This window comes from Simochromis diagramma, unplaced genomic scaffold, assembly GCF_900408965.1.
Source record: "Simochromis diagramma unplaced genomic scaffold, fSimDia1.1 OVJJ01000802.1, whole genome shotgun sequence".
NCBI classification, from domain to species: Eukaryota; Metazoa; Chordata; class Actinopteri; order Cichliformes; family Cichlidae; genus Simochromis; species Simochromis diagramma.
This window is the reverse complement of record NW_024387492.1, coordinates 14,063,965-14,085,168: the sequence shown is the minus strand read 5'-3', so window position 1 is coordinate 14,085,168 and position 21,204 is coordinate 14,063,965. Positions and strand designations below refer to the sequence as shown.

The window sequence follows — 21,204 nt, the reverse complement described above, 5'->3', positions numbered from 1 at the left end:
ACAGTGTAGTAAGTCAAGCTGTCCCAGTGAAAAAGAAAAAAATCTGCTCTGTTATCATTTTTTGTAACTGAACATTTTTAAAGCATCGCGGTTTAATATGTTATTATAACTTCTGATCGTTATAGAGCGCATCCATTATTTCCGGATCAGCAAAATCACAACATGAACCTCAGCGAAAGTTTTCAGGAAGCCAAAAAGCCACTAGGTGTTCATTCTTTATGGGCCTGCTTTATGCCACCTTTCTCTTTAGCTCTTTTTCCTTCTTTCTCTCCTTTCTGCTCCTCTCCCCCCAGCTCCTGCTAGGGTTGCTTGTTGTAGTGGATGCCTGTCTGTCCGTCCGTCCGTCTGTGTGTCTTGTCTGTCTGTCTGTGGTGTTCTGGTTGCTGGGACAGATGCACTGATGCCTGTGATTCGATGCTTTATCTCCACTAGCTCCAGTGTAGGTTGGAGGGGCTTAAAGATGATCGCAGGAGGACCTTCAGCTCTCGAGTAACTATCCCGCCCCCGCCCCCTCTCCTCTTTCCCCTCTTCCCCTTCTCCCCCCCTCACCCTCCTCCGAGGAGCGCGCAAAACAAATGTCCTGCTCTTTGTACCTCCCCACCCCCCCCCCCCCCCCTACTCGCTTGCCTAGCTATCTCTCTAGCTCTCACTCCCTCTCTTTCTCTGTCTGTTGCCACTGGTCTGTTTCTTGTACTCAATCTGTCGCTCACTCTACATCACTCTTTGTCTAGCTGTTTTCTCTGTCCGGTCTGTTAGGGTTCCTCTTTTCTCAGTCTCCCACGCACACTTTCCTGTCTCTTATTGTTCGCTTTCTCTCTTTGTTTCTCTCGCTCTTCTTCCATCTGCTCATCTTTCTCTGTTTCTGTCTCTCCGGTTAACATGCTCTGCTTTCAGTAGCTATGTCTGGTGTGCTGGATGTCTGTTAAGTAGATGCCATCAGGCCGCTCTAATGGTCTTTATTGTTTTCGTTCTTTTCTTCCTCTTTTCCCTCTTTTCTGCTATGTCTCGGCTCTGTAGTTTAGTGAAGTCTGTCTAGTCTGTGCTTCCTGTTTTTGTTTGTTTCTTTCTGGGCTGTGGGACCACGTCACGCTGATCCTCATCCTTCCACCCCCACCCTCCCTGTCTATCTGTCTACCTGTCTCCTCTATCTCTCTGCCTGTCCATCCCTCCTTCTCCACCATCCCATCCACCTTTGCCTCACCTCCCATTTACCACCTTCTCACCTTGGCTGTTTGGTGCCCAGTGGTGTCACAGTATTAGGCATTGAGGGAGGGGAGGAGAAAGAGAGGGGTGGGTGGGTGAGTAGAGAGACTTTCACCTTCACCATGGGTGTTTTGGTTCTCCATACACAGCACACTGCCCACACCCAACTTTTATGATAACCACGGGTCATAGAAGTTACTGAGTTTCAGAGGACTTTCAGAGCCCAGAGGGATTGAAAGACATGTTAGCGCAGACAGATAATGACTGCCAGAGTACAATCAGCTATGTCAGTTGACAAATCTGAATATTAAGGTTGAAAGACAGCCAGACTAACGAGCAGGCGAGAAGACAAAGGGAGAGCCAAAACCAAAGAAGCGGACAACATTGGCACAAATCCCATACTTTCACTCCAGTGTATCCAACCGGACCTCTATTTGTGTATGTGTCTAAAGAATAATTACTTTCTGATTATGTGCCAAACTAGCTTAACAAAGTGCCTCCTGTGATTCTTCTTCCCTTATTTATCGTTCCCTAAGGCTGAGTTTCCCAAAAGCATGCTTATTACTGCAAGCCAGCATCTTCCTTTTTAAAGGTGCGCTACAACATTTTAACATAAAAGCATCAAAGCGTTGCTTGATTTCCAGAAATACAGCTAAAAGAGACAGGAGGCTAGAGCAGTAGCATGTCCATGGATCGGTGCTGCTTGGCATCACATCTCTTTTCTTTCACTAGCAGCTAGTCTTGGACTAAATTACTAAATGTAAAGCAGAATAAAGGTGCTTAAAATTGGGAACAAAACTGTGTTCCAGACACACACTACATTCCTTTTGGCATGTAATGTGTTTACAGTTGAGAAGTTTCATTGTTTTAACTCAAAATGTCAGCAATCATGACAATTTTCTAAAACGTTACTGTCTTGTACAAAAGAAGGCAGGAAGTATTGACAATTGACCATCTTCTACCATTTTCTACCACTTCTCCTGATCCGGGTGGCAGGAGGCAACAGTCTAGACAGAGATGCCCAGACTTCCCTCTCCTGGTCACTGTCTCCATCCTCCATCAGCTTTTCCTGGAGGTCGCCAAAGCTTTCGCAAGCCCTTTAGGAGACATTTTTACTGACGATTGGAAGTAAAACTTGAGAATTGTCCTAAAATTGTATTTGAGAAACAGGAAGCATTTTTTGTTTTATTTTGGGTTCAGTACTGATGTTGCCATCCAAATAATTTCCAACAGGTTGATTTCCTATAGCACAAAAACAATAACCAACCATAGACTGTAAATAAAAGATCTTTGAAATGAACAGATAATAGAAATAATGGGGAAGCTCCTCTAGTTGGAAAGAAAAGTCTGATTATCCTGAAGTCCACTGGACAATTACAGAGTTTACAGACTTTCACGTTACATTATTATTAAATACAACATCATCTTCTTTTTATCTTTTATATAAAGTCTGTATAACAAAGTTTGATTGAAACGGTAATGTTTAAAATTTAAATTTCTCACCCATACTGTGCGCATTTACTATGTTGTATAGAACAGGGGCACAGCAATCGCCTCCAAAATAAACTCCAAAAATCCAGAGTGGCCACTCAAGCAGGAAGACAGAAGTCAATGGGAAATGTAAATGCAATTATTGCTAATTTTGGCAACACTGATTATACATGAGGAAGTTAAGAGTTTTATAGGAAAATTACAAGCTCCACGTGCCTTCTCTCAACCATGGACAGCACCTGAGCTCCAGCCTCAGGTTGTTTTTGGGAAACTCAGCCCAGTTTTAACCCGCTCTGCTCTCCTCCCCACCTTGCCGTAGATCACGGGTAGCGTTCAAACGCAGCATCAGCAATTTCCAGAGAAATCTGAACCCTCTTGCGCCACATCTGAACAGCCACTATCGTAACTCAGCACTACATTTCCACTACATTTGGTGTTACACTGTAGCACAGTTAAAACATCTTGTGATACAATATTGTCACTCTGTATGTTGCTGCCTTTGTCCGTATATTCTTTAAAGTGCTTTAATTATAGTGTGACATGTCAGTGCATTTATCAGTGTGACAACCACCTGTGATATGATGATGTAGTGTACCGTAAGTGATCATAATGGTCATGGGGGAGATGTAACCATCACCCAGCAGCAGGACAAAGTGCACAGTGTAGTGTGACGCAAGCTCTTGCCAGTGCTTCTGACTGTTGTATAAACAGCTTGTCATTTCAAGCATGTGAAAAGAGCAGCTTGGTTTATCTCAAATTACCACCACCTCTGCTCTCTCTCTCTCTCTCTTTCCTTTTCTCTTTCCTTTTGCCCTTTCTTGTCTTTCGTTCCCAATCACCCTCTCAATCCCCAGGTGCAGTCACGATGCAGCAGCAAAGAAAATATCCTAAGATCAAGTAAGCACCAACTTTCACGTTTCACATCTGCACGTCACAGACTGTGCCCTCTAACACTCAGATAGATTTTAAGTGTGTGTGTGTGTGTGGCTTCTGTGTTGCATTTACATGTCCCTGTGTGTTTGTGATGTTTTGCCAGAGGTTGTTAAGCCTCATGTTAAGCATCAGAATATGCTGTGGAAGCGTAAGTGTATGTTTAAAGGAGAGAAATTGGGTCAAGGGAAATCAAAGCACAGCGTCTATTCTTCGCTGTGAGGCAGAGGGAGAGCGAGGCAGAGAGAGATAAAGAGAGAAAGAAAGAGAGAGCAGATTACACATTAGTTACACCTTGCTTTGTTCCTTTTACCTTTGGAATTATTAGAGAGGTATTATTAGACCAACATGGCTGCTATCGAGCACCTCTGTCATCCAGCTGCGTTTCACAGGAACAAACAAACAGGACTGTTTTTTGCCAGTCCCTCCTCATGGCATTCAAATAGCACATATATGCCTACATGCAGCAAAAATAAGTCGTCTTAATCCAGTTTTCTTACCATGGTGTGAAGACATATTAGATGATATATCCTTTTTTTTATAATGATAATTTGTGCATTTTAACTGTATGTCATGTAGACTCTGGACTTAACAGCTGAAAATCCAGAGTGCGAGGTTCTGTTTGAGATTTTAAAATTGTTGTTCAGAGTTGTTCAGTTCCCTGCTTTTAGAGCCACGTAGATGCCTGCTGCCTTGGGAGTGAATCCCAGTAGAGTTCTCACTCTTCTCCTTCCTTATCTTCCAGTCTTCCTCTTTCAAAGTGTCTAAATAAAAATAAATACTTTTTCTCTTCTTTTTTTTTTTAATTGTTCAAATTTAACATGGAGAATTAAACCTGATTTTGTGGATTTTATGACTACATCTGTATGTTTCACATCGTCTCAGGTCACAGTGCTGTGGACATCACCAAGGTGGCCCGGAGGCACCGTATGTCCCCCTTCCCCCTAACCTCCATGGACAAGGCCTTCATCACTGTGCTAGAGATGACTGCAGTCCTGGGCACTGAGATCATCAACTACAGAGGTGAGGAGGACAGATAGGTGGTTACCCTTTAAAGCCTGTAGCCATGCTGCTACAGAAAAGCTTCTAGTTTGTAAGTCTTTCCTTTTTTTGCATCTCCAGCTCATATAGATGCTGGGATGTTGTGGTGGTACTCCTTTCTGATTGCTAAGTACACATGACAGCATTTAAACACCACCTGTTCACAACCAGACACCTCACTTAATCAGCAGTTCCTGTACGCAGGCCACGCTGTCAGTCACACAGACTCAGATTGTCTTTGCTACAAGGTCAAATGCATAACAAACAAATGACTTGTGTGTGTTGTTTGACTTCCCACAGCTTGTGAGACACTTTATACAGACAATGGATCCAATTTTTTGCTCACCTGATGCATTTGTTTGTTTATTCATTTATTAACATGTACCAAGTGGGAGTTTCGTTTAGAGCTTCTTTTATTTCTCTGTAACCGACAGTGACATGCACGTGATTGTAGCTTTATTCCTTAGCCATAAGAGCGCTACTGTGTTTCCATCAGAGTAAATTTCAGCTAAACAGAACTGAATTCTACAAAAGCAAAAATTATCAGAATTGTGGCCCCAATATTATGTCAAAAGAAGAGTGAAACTAATGTTTTTGTTACTTGAGGCATTTGAAATTGAGATCACAACACATCAAGAGACAAATTGAGGCTGAAGCTAGCTTTTGCTTCATGGGTATATGGGTCTATATATAACTTTTGTGTAGCAAATAGCTAAAGCCAGTAATTTTCAAAGTTGATGGTATGCCAGGATTATTTACAGCTCATTTCCGCTGCCCCCAAGTGGTCAAAATAATGACAATTTTTAATGCAGTTGCAAAACTAATTCCTGTTTATATAATTCTCAGTGTCTGTCATGACATTTGTATGTACACATTAGTGCTTGTGTGTTCATGTCGCTGTATGAGTTAACCGTAGCAGTATTTTTGCATTGTGTGCTTACAAGTCTAAACAGACATCCAGATTCTAAGGTACAAACTTGCAAGACAAGTAGGTTTAGCACCTGAGGGTCTTGTCATCCTTCTGGCAGAGTGGCTTAAGTGCCAGCGGAGGATGACACAGAGTCAAGCTGAGGGCTGGAGGGGAAAACACAGTCTTTAATTCATCTGTAGAAACCGTAGCAAAGACTGGCGGCAATAATGGCCTGCAGCGCACATGACTTCTAGATCAATGATGGTAGCAGGAGCGCTTTCGTTTTCCAGGTGTAAAGTGATGTTTCATGTTATGGAATAGGGGACTGGATTGCAGGATTTGCAAGAGCACAGCTGGGAGGCGGACAGTTGGGTAAGGAAGAGAGAATGGGGGGATTTGAGAGATGAAATATTTAGACAGTCAACAGCTGGAGCAGCTCCCCTGCTGGATTTAGAACAGTGTGTGTGTGTTTGCTAATGGATGTGTATTCTGCATTTTTTGCATATAGTGAGTATTGAATTAGAGGTGTCTAGCGCTGATTTTATTGTTATAATTGGTTACTACATATTTCTACGTAAGCTATTACTGGAGGAATAGTATAAATTAATACTAGATCCCTGTTTATCTTTCTTATTGTATCGTAGAGACATTTGCTGTGATTCAGTACTTAAATATGAAGTTCTTGACAGTTTAATATTTAATGCTAAACAGTCTAAAACACTTTAAAGGAATAGTTTGAAATGCTTACTCTCTTTCACGCCCGGAATTAGACAGAAATATTTATCTGCATGTGAATTATGAAGCCCTAACTATCTGGAGGTTAACTTAGCCCAGCAATTGAAACAGGGAGAAAAACAACATGCTCGGTTACACTTGGTTGGTTTTAAACACAGAGACCTTCAGATTTTTTTACTTCAGAGCAGTTTTAGTTTAGTCCGCCCTTGTTTTCAGGCTAAACGCTGGGCTAACCTCACTGGCTTTAAATGTACTTTTCTGCAAAGGCATGAGAGTGAGTCATTTCATCGAGTTTTAGTTAAGGAAGTGAGCGCATTTGTCAAAACAACAAAACAAAAAATTCATTCAGTTCCTCCCTATTTTCCTGTCATAATAACCAGTGTTATTGTTCTTAAATAGGGCTAGTTCTTAAGCAGAAATAGTAGACATTAAAAGATTTAATAAACCTGTTTTGTTTTTTGTGTTTTTTACTTTATTTTTCCGATACGTATTAGCTCACACTACTTTTTAAATTACTGACGTAAACATTTGCATTTCAACTGAATGAGACATTATTTTAACCACATCTGCTTTTATAAGTTTAAACTGATACACTTCAACAGACGAGGTGGTGTGAGGTTCAGTCTTATTGGCCTCAGAAACGCTGGGAACCGCTGGCTTAGACTGGTGTCCAGAACGTCTTACAAAAAGAGTTTCTTCTTTTTGAAAAGCACCTTATCAAACGTGCACTTTTCTGCTGCAACAAGACATCACCTCTGTTCTATTATTAGTCACAGCTCAGCTTCAGCACATGGTTTTAACAAGCTTTTCAGTTCCAGCTTGTGTGTAAAAATACACCAATTTAAATACTGTTAATATAGAGAAAAGATGGGAGGATTTGGACACGAGCATGTGTGCCTTTATCCATGATGGAGATGCATTATGTACAGCAGCTCAGTATTCCTGTCATCTGCATGTGTGTGGGTGTCTGTATGCACATGCATATTTTTTCCCCTTAAACTCGTTGATATCAAAGCTTAGATCTTCATATTAACACCCACATAATCACAGCATGAAGGCTCAGCTATATATAGGCACACAGCAGCTTAAGGTATTTTAGTGCCTGGATTTTTTTTCTCCCTCCACCCACTCTCCCTTCTGACTTCTATGTCTTTCTTTCCTTCCTTTACTTTCTCTGAGCCATTGTCTCAGTGAAGAGGCTCTGTTTTTCCTCCCTGACATTTTTTAAGTTGTCTGGCTGTTGGAAATGCTAAAGAAATGTGCACATGAACATTTGCAAGCCCCCACTTGCAGTGTGCAAATCGGTAAACTGAAGTAAAATAGCGCAGTGTGCAAGTACATGTCCGTGTGTGCAGGTCAGGCGGTGAGTCATGCAGAGAGATGCTGATGCGTGGTGTCACACTATGGCTCTCTTTAAAACATGCACACACACACACACGCATATACACACCTCCAGCTCAAACATTTCTCTGTATCTTCATCAGATGCACTGTTTCACCCTCTATGCCTCTGTCTCTCTTTCTCTCTCTAACTTTTGCTCTCTCCTTCCACCGATTTCTTCAACAAGCCTCTCCACTCCACACTCATGTTCTTCCTCTTCTTCTACAGATGGGATGGGTCGAGTCCTGGCTCAGGACGTTTACGCCAAAGACAACCTGCCACCCTTCCCTGCTTCTGTCAAGGACGGTTATGCTGTGAGAGGTAGGTAACATCAATTACGGCAGGTGATGCAAATTGAATAATATCCTCTCATTCTTGTCTTTGCCACATTTTGTTGCCCATCCATCTGACATCCTTTCAGTATTTAGTACTTTGGATCTTAGCCTCAGTTTATCAAAAATGTACATAAGTGTAAATGTTCCAAGGATTATACTGTTATTTATGATATATAGCCCTTGTTGTGTTCAAATGACACATCTTACCTAAAAATCAAACACATTTATGTTTATTTTTAGTTGTTTACGGGTCCTTTTTTACCTCTTGTTATTACCATGAGAGCAATGAGACAGTAGGCCTGCTTAACCAGGTGTTCGTAAGTGCAAACTTTGCATGGTTATATGTAATTATTAAATGGAAACCATTTATAAAATTACATTTTACAAAGTCACAAGAAAACATAAACACTAACTGAAACAATACTGTTACAAACCTTACCTAAAAGAAAATCCTAAATATTCAGGAAATGTCTGTAGTTTTTTTTTTATTATTAAATTTATATACACGTTTGTGCCTCATTATAATTTTTATTATATATAAAAAATATCAAAAATTATTGAAAATTACTACTAATTACTGACTAACTGAAACTAAATGGAAATAAAAATATTCATTTAAAAATTAAAACTAAAGAAAAATTCAAAACTGTACTGATTATGCTTTGCCGATCTAGTTAAACAAAAGTAACATAAAGAAGTGGATCACTTCAAAAGCAGTGCATATACTTAAGAGTAGTGGTGTCAGCGTTAATCTCGTTAAAATTGCTGCATGTGGCAAATCTCCGTTAGCGCGGATCACCCCGTGCTGCACGGCGTCAACGCGTTAGCGCGGTTAGCTCGTTAATGCGTAATGTGGTTATGGCGTTAACGCGCTTTTAACGAGATTAACGTTGACAGCACTATTAAAAAGTTGATGGACTGAGACTGAAGCTAACGTGTTAACAAGCTAACCGCGCTAATGCATTGACACCGTGCAGCCCCACGCACAGGGTGATCCGTGCTGACTTGCTAACGGAGATTTGCCGCATTAATGCGGTTATGCCGTTAAAAGGTAATTTTAACGAGATTAACGCTGACAGCACTATTAAAAAGTTGATGGACTGAGACTGAAGCTAACGTGTTAACGTGTTAACGAGCTAACCGCGCTAATGCATTGACACCGTACAGCCCCACGCACAGGGTGATCCGTGCTAACTTGCTAACGGAGATTTGCCGCATTAATGCGGTTATGCCGTTAAAAGGTAATTTTAACGAGATTAACGCTGACAGCACTATTAAAAAGTTGATGGACTGAAACTGAAGCAAGTACAAACCTGAAAAGATGTGCAACCTTTTGATACAATTAACTAGTGTGAATAGATTGCACATTATTTTGAGGAAATACTGTGCACTCACACGTCCTTCCTCACATGGCGGATTGTGATTGATTCCCGTTAGGCACTGCTGCAGAATTTTTTCAACTGATCCGAGCATATTTATAAGGTATAACAGAGACAAAGTTTTAATAGTGAAATCTGACAGTTGAAAAGACAATTATGAAATAAGAAAAATAATCAAGGTTACTTTTTGAATTCTACCTCACATTGACGCAGCTGTACGTGCCTGTCATGTCATCTTATTCGTAAAGTCACTGCTGTGTAACAGAGCAGTGATGCTGCAGAAGGACTAACTGTTTCTGTCCCAGTGAGATCACTGCAGGACACCGGAGCAGGAAAAAACTGCTTGTGGGACAATGTAAAGGCTTTTTCTGTCGCTGTGATTGAACGGTGATCCTTTCAATTATTGTACATAAACGAGGCTGTCCTCCACAGCTGCCAGGTGGCAAGAGATAATTCTCAAATGGTGGAGGATTTACCTTTGTTCAGACATCCAACTCTCAGAGTTTCATCCTTATGGCTGTTAGAACTCCTTTCTAGTGTTTTTCTAGGTGAGATTCAGAAGACGTTGGTTGAGATTTTCTGTCAGTATTTTAAATGAAGGGAGTCCTGTAAAGCACTGAGGGCTCTGTTAACCTGAAGAACAGGGTGACAACTCGCTGACTTCAGGCAGCTCAAAACCTCCTGTACATAACATCTGCTGTTGGTTCCTACTGAACGAGTAGAGGGAGAAGAATACCACAGATCTCTCAGGATTTTCTGCATCTGTCCTAAGGGCCTGTTGCCTGCTAAAGGATACGTGTGTTTTTTAGAAATTATAGTGCTTAAAATATGGGTCTGAAAGGAGTCTGTTGTCTAGAGCTTGAATTTTTCCTTTTACCAAAGTGTAGCTTCTGCCTTTTATTGTCACTGGAAGTAATAAAAAGCACCAAGAAGCTGACAAATTAGCCTTGGTTAACATCCAAAAAGTGATCAGGGAAGTCCTGGGTTCTGCTACGTGTGTAGTGTGAACAGGTAAAAATGCAGTAGATGTTAATACTAAGAACTGAATTGGTATGCATTGGTATGAAGCAGAGTTAGATGAGGAGAGATGCTCCATAAAAACCCATAGAAACTTATATTTCCATCATGGCTCTCAGGTTTTTCCCAAAAATGTGAAAAACCTCTTCATGTCAAAACAGATTTTTGATGTCATCAATGGGATTTTTTAAACTTTCTGCACTAAAGAGAATGGCAGATTCACCCAGCAAGGACATTTTTAATGTCAAAGGATGCAGTATATCCGTGTTCAAAGAGCATCTTGTGATGACTTTCGTTCCTCTTTCTGTGTGTTTGTTAATTGATAAAGAGGGATGCTAAAAATGATTCTTGATTTCTCAATTTTTGCGTTTGCTCTGGTCGGTCACAGTACTTGGCTGCAGTAACAATAAGGGTTGGGCTGTGCAAAGGCTATCAGACTGATTTTTGATTAAAACTGTAAATATCTGCTTGCCCTGGTAGTACTGTTTGTGTCTATTTTGGAGATGTTTAATAAACTTTTCCCCCCAGATCTTGTTTTTATCATTTCCCACTGTATTTTACCAAAAGAAATGACTCAGCTCAATACACACTCCCACACACCCACAGGTTTTCACCTGCACTCGTGCGTAATACTTTTCAATCTTTCTTTTATTCTAGCGGCTGACGGCCCAGGCGACCGCTTCATCATTGGAGAGTCCCAAGCTGGAGAGCAGGTTTGTGTCCACGCTGACACCTCTGCAAGCACACAAAGACACCCTCACTCACACAGTCGGTCTCACACAAACACCCACATAAGCTGGATATGAAAATAAAGTACTTCACTTTTGCCCTTCACCTTATGCCTTGACCAGCCTGTAATTGCACATCAGTGTGTTCCCTTAGCAGGTGATGAAAAGCCCTTCGCGCCAAAGCATGGCCAGAAAGTCAAAGTGTAAACACATGAGATCACTGAGACAAAAGTAAGCCTGACAGATTTTGGATAACCCCTCACATCTCCTCTCAAACAGCATCACCACACATTCAAGCATCTGTTTCCTGTTTGCCTTTATACGCTCTTAAAATTTCAATTATGATGTACATAAAGTCAGTTTTCTGTTTTATTGTATAGATTACTTCAGTCACAAACAGTCCGTCATTTATTCCATAACACCTATGGGTTAAATGTTAACACAGTGTTTTAAATTTGACATGATATTGTTTGTCCTTTCCTGTATCTTTGACTTATGTTTACCTTTCTGTGTTTGCACAGCCCACCCAGACAGTGATGCCTGGCCAAGTGATGAGGGTGACGACGGGTGCCCCTATACCCTGTGGGGCAGACGCTGTAGTCCAGGTGGAAGATACCGAGCTCCTCCGCGAATCAGAAGACGTGAGTGTGAAGTTTCATGCTAAATGAAGGACAGTCAGAATCAGAACGCTAAAAGGCCTTAGTATGCTCATTTCCAGCTTCATATTTTGAATCTAAAACTACTCAGTTTTCCATGATTCATAGTTTTAAAAAGTAATAATTATTATTATATACTGGCCTTTGATGCAGTGTCTGGGTTCATCTACTGTCTGAACAAGATTGTTAAGCGCATGTCTCTTTAAGGCCTGAGGCCTGCTTTCTTTTAATTGGTTGCCCCTCACTTGGCTATTGCAAGCAATGCCCACTACATGTAAGCACCAATTCCACACCACAGACACAGCTAAGGGCACACCTGGCCATAAAAGGAAATCCATCCCAAGCTGATGTTAGCTTGGTCAAGAGAAGAAAAACATTAGAAGCCAAACATCCATGGCGCTCTCAAGCCCAAGCTTTTGTCTCACTTCCTTTTTAACATGCCAGTATCTTTATTAAAAACTTCAGCTATGTTTATTATAACCATCCTATAAGGTTGTCTTTAACCCAAACCTGTGAAAGGTTTCATTTAATTCAGTTCAGTTTTATTCATATAGTGCCAAATTACAACAGCAGTAAACTCAAATCACTTTATGTTGTAAGGTAAAGACAAGAAAACCCTAACGATCAGCTGACCCCCATGGCCAAGCACTTGGCGACAGTCAGAAGGAAAAACTCAATTTTAACAGGAAGAACGCTCCAGGAGAACCATGCTCAGGCAGTCTGGTTCAGGGAGTGATCGGTTGGGATTCTCTCTGTGTACTGCAACTGCTTCCCAAATTCCAAATACATGAATGCTAGGTTAATTGTCTATGTGTTGGAGCTGCAAGAGACTGGTGACATGTCCACTATGTGCCCGTCACCCTGTGACATCTGGGATGGGCTCCAGTCATGGACAATTTCAAGCTCTCAAATTTGTGGGATAGCAGTTTGGGGATAGCCTCTTCCTGTTTCAACATGACTGCAGACCAAAGCAGTTCATAAAGACAGTAAACAAATTTGGTGTGGAAGAACTTTACTGGCCAGCACAGAGTCATGACCTCAACCCGACAGACCACCTTTGGGATCAATTAGAGCGGAGACTGTGAGCCAGGCCTTCTCATCCAACACTGTCTGACCTCACAAATGTGCATCTAGGAGGAATGGTCAAAAATTCCCATAAACAAACCTATGAAAAGCCCTCCCAGAAGAATTCAAACTTCTCATAGCTGCAAACAGCGAATCAGCATAATGTTAAACCTTATGGATTAGGAATGGGATGCCACTCAAGTTCATATGTGTGTGAAGGGAAACAAGTGACTACTTTTGGCAATATAGTGTCTTTTATCCTAGAAATGGACAGAATACTGAAAGCATCATTTTCTTATCTGTCACTGACCCAGCCTGTTCAATGTGATAAATGTTTTTCCGGTAGGGGACGGAGGAGCTGGAGGTACGAATCCTAGTACAAGCTCGCCCAGGGCAGGACATCAGGTTAGTCCGTGACTGAGATGTTTGTTATGTATTATACTTATTAAATACTGTAAGGCTGGAAGACACTGTTGGGAGTTAACTTGAAAAAAATTAATGCAAGGTATAGTGCACCACTACTACTGCCTTTATTATAATTCTGTCTGTCTGTCTGCATGTTTTTGATTATTATTGTTCTTTATTTAACATTATAATAATGATGAAGACTGAAGGAAAACAGATGCTTAGAATACATTTCATGTCTTTACCAGAACATCTATGGCGAATGTAGCAGTACCCTCGTTCTTGCAGGCTTTAAATGTTTAGTGCTCATCTCTTCATAGGCCTATCGGTCACGACATCAAGCGTGGCGAGTGCGTGCTGGCCAAGGGCACCCATATGGGCCCATCTGAAATTGGCCTCCTGGCCACTGTTGGAGTTACAGAGGTGGAGGTCCAAAAATTCCCTGTGGTGGCCGTCATGTCCACAGGAAATGAGGTAAAGGTTAAGAAAATCTTAGTTTTTGTTGTGGTGAATTATGCCTCTCGACTTGGCTGCGAAAGGTACAACAGTATGCCTTTTTTTTCCTAACAACACACCTCGTTCATATTTATGCACAATCACCATTGTTTGCTTTGGCTGGCGACAACAGAACATCATTTAGAAGTGAATGTGCAGTCAGCTGTTTCACATGTGCTTTCAGTTGTGAAGAACGTGTTTATCTGTGACCAGGTGGTTTCGTTTAAACAGTAGAGTCAGATTTGTGCATTTTCTGTGTGACTAATGCGCAGTTTAAATTTCATGGGGTGCATGAATATGCATAGCTCTCCATTTTCAGGGCCGTGCAGACCCATATTTAAACTTTATCACCTGTTTGTTAGCATATTTCACTCATCTGCCGTCTTATGAAGTAGAGGATTAGATGCAGCTACATTTTATTCATGAGCACTTATTTTGGTGGCAGTGGACAAAAAAAATCCATGATATCCTTTTAGCATGTTGTGATTCAAAGATTTTAAGATACAACTAGACTTCTGTACCTCTTCAGTGTTCCAGTTTCAGATATTACAAAACCTAATCCATGACGGCAGACTTTGGCTAATTGTAGCTCTTTTCCAACCTGATCAGGTGATGTGCTATAAAGAGTGTCATGGTGCCCACATGGAAGTAAGATGTGGTGGCACCGTCAGTTAAGCGTAGCGCTTTTAGAACATGAAGCTGAAAGACTGCATGAACCACATGCATATGCCCGTGTTCATCTCATGGAAGGACTAAGAAAAGGAGAGGGGCAATGGAAAAGCAGTGACTCTAAGATATTGGCTGATATTAGCTTTTTCTGATATATCAGTGTCTGCATTGATAACAGCCAATAAATGAGCATTTAAAAAGTAATGAATATGATGAAAGACCAGGTTGACAACGTGGTGACAGGTGGGTTTGTAATACAAGAAGAAGAGTCAGGCGGATCGTAAAAATAATTGTGCAATTAAAATGTTTATTTTTAAAAAGCATTTTCATATTATTTTTGTAAAGACTCTTATATAATTACACACAGTAAATGTTAAGGAAATCTGTCTGTTGCAACATTGTGTATTTCAGACTCTTAAATGTGTCAGTCATGTTCTACTGTTTAGTCTTAAAATGTGACAAAATGGTGACAAGAGCACCTCAAAAGTTCCCAGAGGCCAAGCTGACATCTTTAAAGTGCATTGGTTTAGATGACACTAACTTTAGCACGAACAACAGATGGGTGTTGCTAATTTGAAACTTCAGAAAGTGTTTTTTTCTCAGTTTTAAAGTATTATTTTATGCAGCATTTTTAACTCAAGGGTAATAGAACCAAAGCAGATTTATTCAGTACAGAGAGCATGTTAAATATAGTAACTACATGACTGGGTACAAAAAGAAAAAGTTTGCATAAGGATTATAATATTGTCTCATCTTCCAGCAGAATAATTATTTCTTTACTTACCAGACCTCACTGCAAATCAAAAAGATGCAGAACGATTTATTTAATGATTTTCACAACAAATAATAAAAGATTGCCATCAAATAGGAGTTTCTAACATGTGATTTGTTTGGGCGATAGCTTCTGAACCCAGAAGATGACCTCCATCCTGGAAAGATCAGGGACAGCAATCGCTCCACCCTGTTGGCCACAATTCAGGAACATGGCTACCCCACTATCAATCTGGGCATCGTGGGAGACAAGTATGCCGTCAGATCTTGCCTCTGCCACAGTTCCCTTTAGCTATGCTTTTGTCCTTTTAATAAGCCCTGTGTACTTATCCAAAGATAGGCCAGTTTTCTCATTTTCTGTGATTTCTCTGTCCTGGGTGTCGCGAGGGGGTTGACATTTGTATGTATATGTTTGTCTGTGCCCTGCAGCCCCGATGACCTTCTCAACGCTCTGAATGAAGGCATCAGCCGTGCTGATGTCATCATCACCTCAGGAGGAGTGTCTATGGGAGAGAAGGTACAGTGGCAGAAAGTCCAGTGGTAGAGTTGTGTTGTACTGACACCATGTGGTAGCTGATAGCCAGACAGCTGAGCTTCACAGTTCGTTTGAGTTCATTATTTTATGAAACACATTTTTTGGAGTACTTGTTCTTCATGTCTGTTGAGTATTCTTAAGGGTTTTAATTTTCTTTCTTTCTAACATCATTTTTAGGACTACCTTAAGCAGGTGCTGGATATCGATCTTCATGCTCAGATCCATTTTGGTCGTGTGTTCATGAAACCAGGGTAAGAAAAAGAATCTGCTTCAAAAGTGCTTCACAAACAATACATACAAATGACATGCAGAAGGAGTCATGTGGTGTAAAATGACAGCCGGTGGAGAATTTATAAATTATGTTTGTCTTTGTCTTTTTTTCCAGTCTCCCAACAACTTTTGCCACGTTGGACATAGACGGTGCTCGCAAACTAATCTTTGCCCTCCCAGGTAGTGTGTGAAGTTGAGAGAAAGAGTGATTCACTCCGCTGTTTGCGCAGAGATGTTACTCATATATTTCCCCCCCCCCTTGCTTTCTCTCCTCGCCCTCCTCTCTCTGTCCCCCCGTCTGTCCTAGGAAATCCCGTGTCTGCTGTTGTCACCTGTAATCTTTTTGTCATCCCTGCCTTGAGAAAGATGCAGGGTATTTTGGACCCCAGGCCCACCATCATCAAAGCGAGGGTAGGACACACAGGGCAACCAGGACATCCTGACTTCATCGCGTTCCCAAGTGCAAAAAGTGTCCTTTGCTCCTGTGAGGGATGATTCAAAGTCGCTGTTGTAACAAATAGGCTTTAAGAGTGTCGATGCAATCAGCTGCAACAGAGAGAATATATAATATATGGGGACATTTACAGTTATGTTTATACGTAAAAAAACAGGGTGTATTATTGCAGCCCGTTGCAGCCATGATTTGATATAATTTTCATCATCTGCTTGATACATATTTATGACCACAGTGTTTTGCTCTGATTTGGCAGAGGAACCAATCACGGCCCACACTGACCCGAAGGCCTGCTCCCCGGTCATGAATATTCATAACTGTAGAGTGAGAAAATCATATCACGATAATACACAGTGAGCACACACAGCCTATGTCCCCAACTACCATCATGGAGTGAGCAATCTGGTCCCCTGCCATTATGGGTGCTATTCAGGGTGCAGTGTTACATCATTTGCTGTTATAAAGCAGTTAGAAATCAACTTGAACACATTACTGCCACTTAGGGGTGCAAATGATGGCCTTTGCCAGATGTAGCCAGACAATTTCCCAAAGCAGATGGCATCAGACACAGGTCAGATAATACTCTGAGAAAACGTTTCCTTTTGCCAGCAAACTTAGATAATCTTTGAACTAATGTATTTGCCCTGTTTTAAATGTGTTTGGCAGAATTTTACCCAACTTGCTTACGTTTTGTGACAGTTCAGATCTGGATTTTTGCCATTACAAGATTTGTGTGTGTACATGTGTGTGTTTAGCCTATAGACTGTATATAAAAGACGGCTGTGGCTCTGAAGATGACTGCACTCTGTTTTTTAGAAGAGGCCATATTTGGACGAGCCTGGTTTTTTCACTTCTGCTAGGCTTTAAATTATAGCCCTGTTGGAATTCACTTGGTATAGCTAGGCCATCTATTGTGTGGCATTCAAGAGCGAGGAAGGTTGTTTATTATTCAACTTCTGGGACTTGGTTGAAAATTAAAAGACATGCTAAATAAACATGAAGTGTGACTGAGTCCAAAAGCTTGTCCAGACCAGAGTGCACAGGAAAGTCGGAAAGAAAGTCATGCATGTTTTAGATTGTGGCTTTCATCAGCATCTTTAGCATTTCGTAATCAGTGTACGTGAACATCTGAACTCAAGCAAGACTCCTGTTGTGACTTTTGTCTTTGTGGTTCCAGGTAACAGTAACATGAGAGCCAGATGGATTCCAAGAAATTGTCTGAAAGCAAATTTTGCAGTTTTTTTCTCCACTACATTGGGTGTATCCTCTTCAATTTCATACTTCAAGGACAGTGGTGATTAAAAAAGGGTGATGCAGCATTAGAATTTATGTTGTGTGTTTCTTCGCTCTAGTTGTCTTGTGATGTGAAGCTGGACCCTCGCCCTGAATACCACCGCTGCATTTTGACATGGCATCACCAGGAGCCTCTGCCGTGGGCACAGAGCACAGGTACAAAACCGGCATCTGTGGGGGGAAAATAACATTTGAGCACAATGATAAAATAACACTCATAGGTGTGGTTAGTTTTATAGTGATTTACAAAAATTGTGTTGTTTTTTTAAACATAAGTGCAATCATTTAAGAGCACCTTAAATTATCAGGACTGACAAGACTGGCAGCAGTTTCTTAGACGAGTTTGAAGATCAGCATTTCGATTCCCAGTCATGTAAACGTGTGATCATTTTGGCCATTTAGTATTCGTCAGAGTGGAAATAATAAAGAGACTTACCAGTGTTCAAAATCTCTATATGGAACACGGAGCAGAAGTAGACATGATTCCATACTAGGCTCGCCTGAGGGTTTCTTTGATTTACTGCAGGTGAAACTACTTCAAATACATGGTTTCTGTAGTTTTTGAATACTAGCCAGTTTGGCAGTGGAAAAAATAAAAACTGCTCTTTTTAACAGCAATTATTGTTTCCCCTCATCATCTTTTCTGATGCAGGGAACCAGGTGAACAGCAGACTGATGAGCATGCGCAGTGCTAACGGGCTCCTGATGCTACCTCCGAAAACAGAGCAATACGTGGAGCTGCACAAGGGCGAGGTGGTCGACGTCATGGTCATCGGCCGGCTATGATGTCATAATGGAGGGACGGAGAAACGGCGTCACATAGCGAGGGAATGGGTGGTTCACGGTGCATGTCCACATATCATTGACTATTCTGTAATATGCAACGGCACAGCTAGTTTTTATTGATTTGGATAACGTTGAGGTATAGTCAACATCTTGATCACAACCTAGATACATATGAAAAAACTAATTTAAAAAGATTATAGTATTTCAAACAAAGAAAATATAACTTTTAATGAAAAAAATCTAATTATAAAAAGAGATTTATTCTGTAATATATTATTATGATTATTCTTATTATTATTATCATTATTCTTATTATTATCATTATTATATTAAGGCAACTTTGTTCCTTTCATTGCAATTGCTTTGTGTGTTCAATGCTAGACCTTATCTATAGCAGTAGCATTTTAATAGACAGCTGTAGGTGCCTGCCAGGACAAAAAAAAGAAAAAAAAAAAGAAAATTATTATTTTCTCATCTTTAGTGGAAAAAAAAATACTCTGTTTTATGAAAATAAAGAAAACACCGAGGAAGGCTCCAGATTCCCCACGGTGCTCAGCTAAGAGGAAGAGGGGGGGCACATAAAGGCCACTTCCTCTTTGGAGTGCCCATCAAGGTGACACTTCTGTTTTTCTCTCATTAGTATGCATCATAATGGCTTCACAAAGAGCTTTGCTTGTTGTTTATCTTGTGAGTCTTGTTTATGTGCGCAGTGCCAAATGCCTGGGCAAGGAAGAGGCGGTGTCGGGGAGGGTGGGGAGGGGGGGGCACACCCCAGTCGGCCCAGGACCCTAAAGCTTCCTTATATTCATGGTGACCGGGTGTAAACTCCGTCCCAAACCCCACCACGGGCGAGCTGAACCTGGGAAAAATAATCTTTTATTTGATCAACTATTTAAGAAAAAAAAAAATGAAAGAAAAGAAACAGCTTCTTTAAGTGCTGACAGCCTTTTTAACCAACTTCACAAAAAATGTACAGAAAAAAATAAGAATCATATTGTACAGATATATGTGACCAGCACTCCTAAGGAAATTATTAAGCAATGAGGAGACATTGAACAACGCTGTACTATAACATTTTCTGTAATGAAATGAAACTGATGAAAGAGACTACGATAATAAAAATCCTTGATCATTATGTAAAAAAAACAAGTTCTTGTTGGGTTTCCTTTTTTTTTTTTTAAATAAAATATATCTAATGAAAAAGCAGTGAATTTCTTCATTGGGGCTAAAAGTAGCGTGAAGGTTAGAGGAGTGTATGAATGAATCAAGAGTTTACCAGCCTTAACAATCACTGATCATAACAAGAGGGACTCAGTGAATACAGTTATTAAATATGGATTTGACTAAATGTTCAAGAAAAATCACAATTTCTGTTTAAAGATTAAAAAGTGGTGGTTCATTTTTGGTTTGTGACTTTTAACTTTAAAAAAAACACAATTTTAGGGTCCAAAGATTTTCAGCTTTCCACTATTTTACAGTTTTTCTATCCCTTTATTTTTCTCATCCTCCTTAGGAGTAGCATGTAAAGTTGTTAAAACTAGGGTCTGTTTTTTAATACTGAACTAATGTAGTTTTATTTATATGACTTTGAATGGACATTGCTGTGCAAAATTTTTGAGTCATTGCTCATTTCTTAAGATTTTACTTCCAAGGAGCCAGACTTCTTGTAGTGGTCTTGAGCAATAGTTCTTCAGGCTTTCTGAGGGGCTTTCAAAGTCTTTCTTCGGACACTGGCTGATTTTTCCTTCTTTAAGCTACTTAACTCTGACCTGTAAATCATTCAACAATATCACACCTAACTCGAGAGATGAACCAGTGTTGTGGCTACACATATCAGAAAACTTATCAAGGAACCAATTTTAAATTGTATCTTTAGGCACGTCGTTACTAGCAGCCTGTCACAAGAAAAGATTTATTTATTTCCATTTTTTTACTTGAATCTACAAAAAAACATGACATAAAGAAGAGGAAAAAATCTAACACAACCTGAGAGAAGCATGTAGACCTTCAGTGTATCCATCTGCTGTTCACTATCCATCTTGTCTTGAGGTCTTGTTTGATGCATAACTGGATAGTCAGTGATGGCTTGGTTTACCCAAAGCCCAGACCTCAAAATTATTGAAGCAGTGTGGGATCATCTCGACAGAGAAAAGAACAAAAGGCACCGAAATTCCAAAAGAGAGGTTTGAATGTCCTTCAAGAAGCCTGAAAAACTATTCCTGAAGACTACTTAAAGAAATTATAAGAGAGTTTGCTGATCTGAGTGGATACTAATGGAAAAGGGGCTTAAGAGAGGCTGTGGTGAGAAATAAAAGTGATCATACCAAATATTGACTTTCAAGGTCATTAGAATTATACGAACTTGGTTTTGCCTCATATACTGCATTTCCATGTATGTTTGCGCATGTTTCAATAAATCACTGCATCTGTTTCCCATTTTCTTAGCATATATAGAAAAAAATAGAGATGGCTTGAGATTTTTTCACAGTTTAACGGTTTTTACACTGTTAATTTTTTTTAGTTATTTTTGTGGTTACTTTTTTAGTACTTCTTTTACTCACTGCTCCTTAGATAAACATGAAAAAATCAGTTGCATTGGAAGAGCCTAGGAGGTTTTAACTGTCTATCTTTCTAGGGAAGCTAAGTATTTAAGAAT

The 21,204-nt window shown here is 40.3% G+C and overlaps 1 protein-coding gene across 4 annotated transcripts in view; it reads left to right on the top strand.

The window, feature by feature from the left end:
* gphnb (gephyrin b) overlaps nucleotides 1-20,164 on the top strand; it is a 111,565-nt gene extending 91,401 nt beyond the window's left edge. Inside the window, exons 11-25 of one of the 4 annotated variants that reach the window (XM_040017570.1) lie at nucleotides 433-489; nucleotides 3,549-3,591; nucleotides 4,510-4,647; nucleotides 7,919-8,011; nucleotides 11,079-11,134; nucleotides 11,671-11,790; nucleotides 13,217-13,275; nucleotides 13,596-13,749; nucleotides 15,341-15,462; nucleotides 15,640-15,727; nucleotides 15,923-15,996; nucleotides 16,131-16,198; nucleotides 16,323-16,426; nucleotides 17,822-17,918; nucleotides 18,415-20,164. In XM_040017570.1, the coding sequence (XP_039873504.1) occupies nucleotides 433-489; nucleotides 3,549-3,591; nucleotides 4,510-4,647; nucleotides 7,919-8,011; nucleotides 11,079-11,134; nucleotides 11,671-11,790; nucleotides 13,217-13,275; nucleotides 13,596-13,749; nucleotides 15,341-15,462; nucleotides 15,640-15,727; nucleotides 15,923-15,996; nucleotides 16,131-16,198; nucleotides 16,323-16,426; nucleotides 17,822-17,918; nucleotides 18,415-18,548 (1,407 nt within the window). In that variant the 3' untranslated portion in view covers nucleotides 18,549-20,164. The remainder of the gene's footprint in view (nucleotides 1-432; nucleotides 490-3,548; nucleotides 3,592-4,509; nucleotides 4,648-7,918; nucleotides 8,012-11,078; nucleotides 11,135-11,670; nucleotides 11,791-13,216; nucleotides 13,276-13,595; nucleotides 13,750-15,340; nucleotides 15,463-15,639; nucleotides 15,728-15,922; nucleotides 15,997-16,130; nucleotides 16,199-16,322; nucleotides 16,427-17,821; nucleotides 17,919-18,414) is intronic. The other 3 variants (XM_040017568.1, XM_040017569.1, XM_040017571.1) reach the window with 3 other exon arrangements.
* Nucleotides 20,165-21,204: the final 1,040 nt, after the last annotated feature.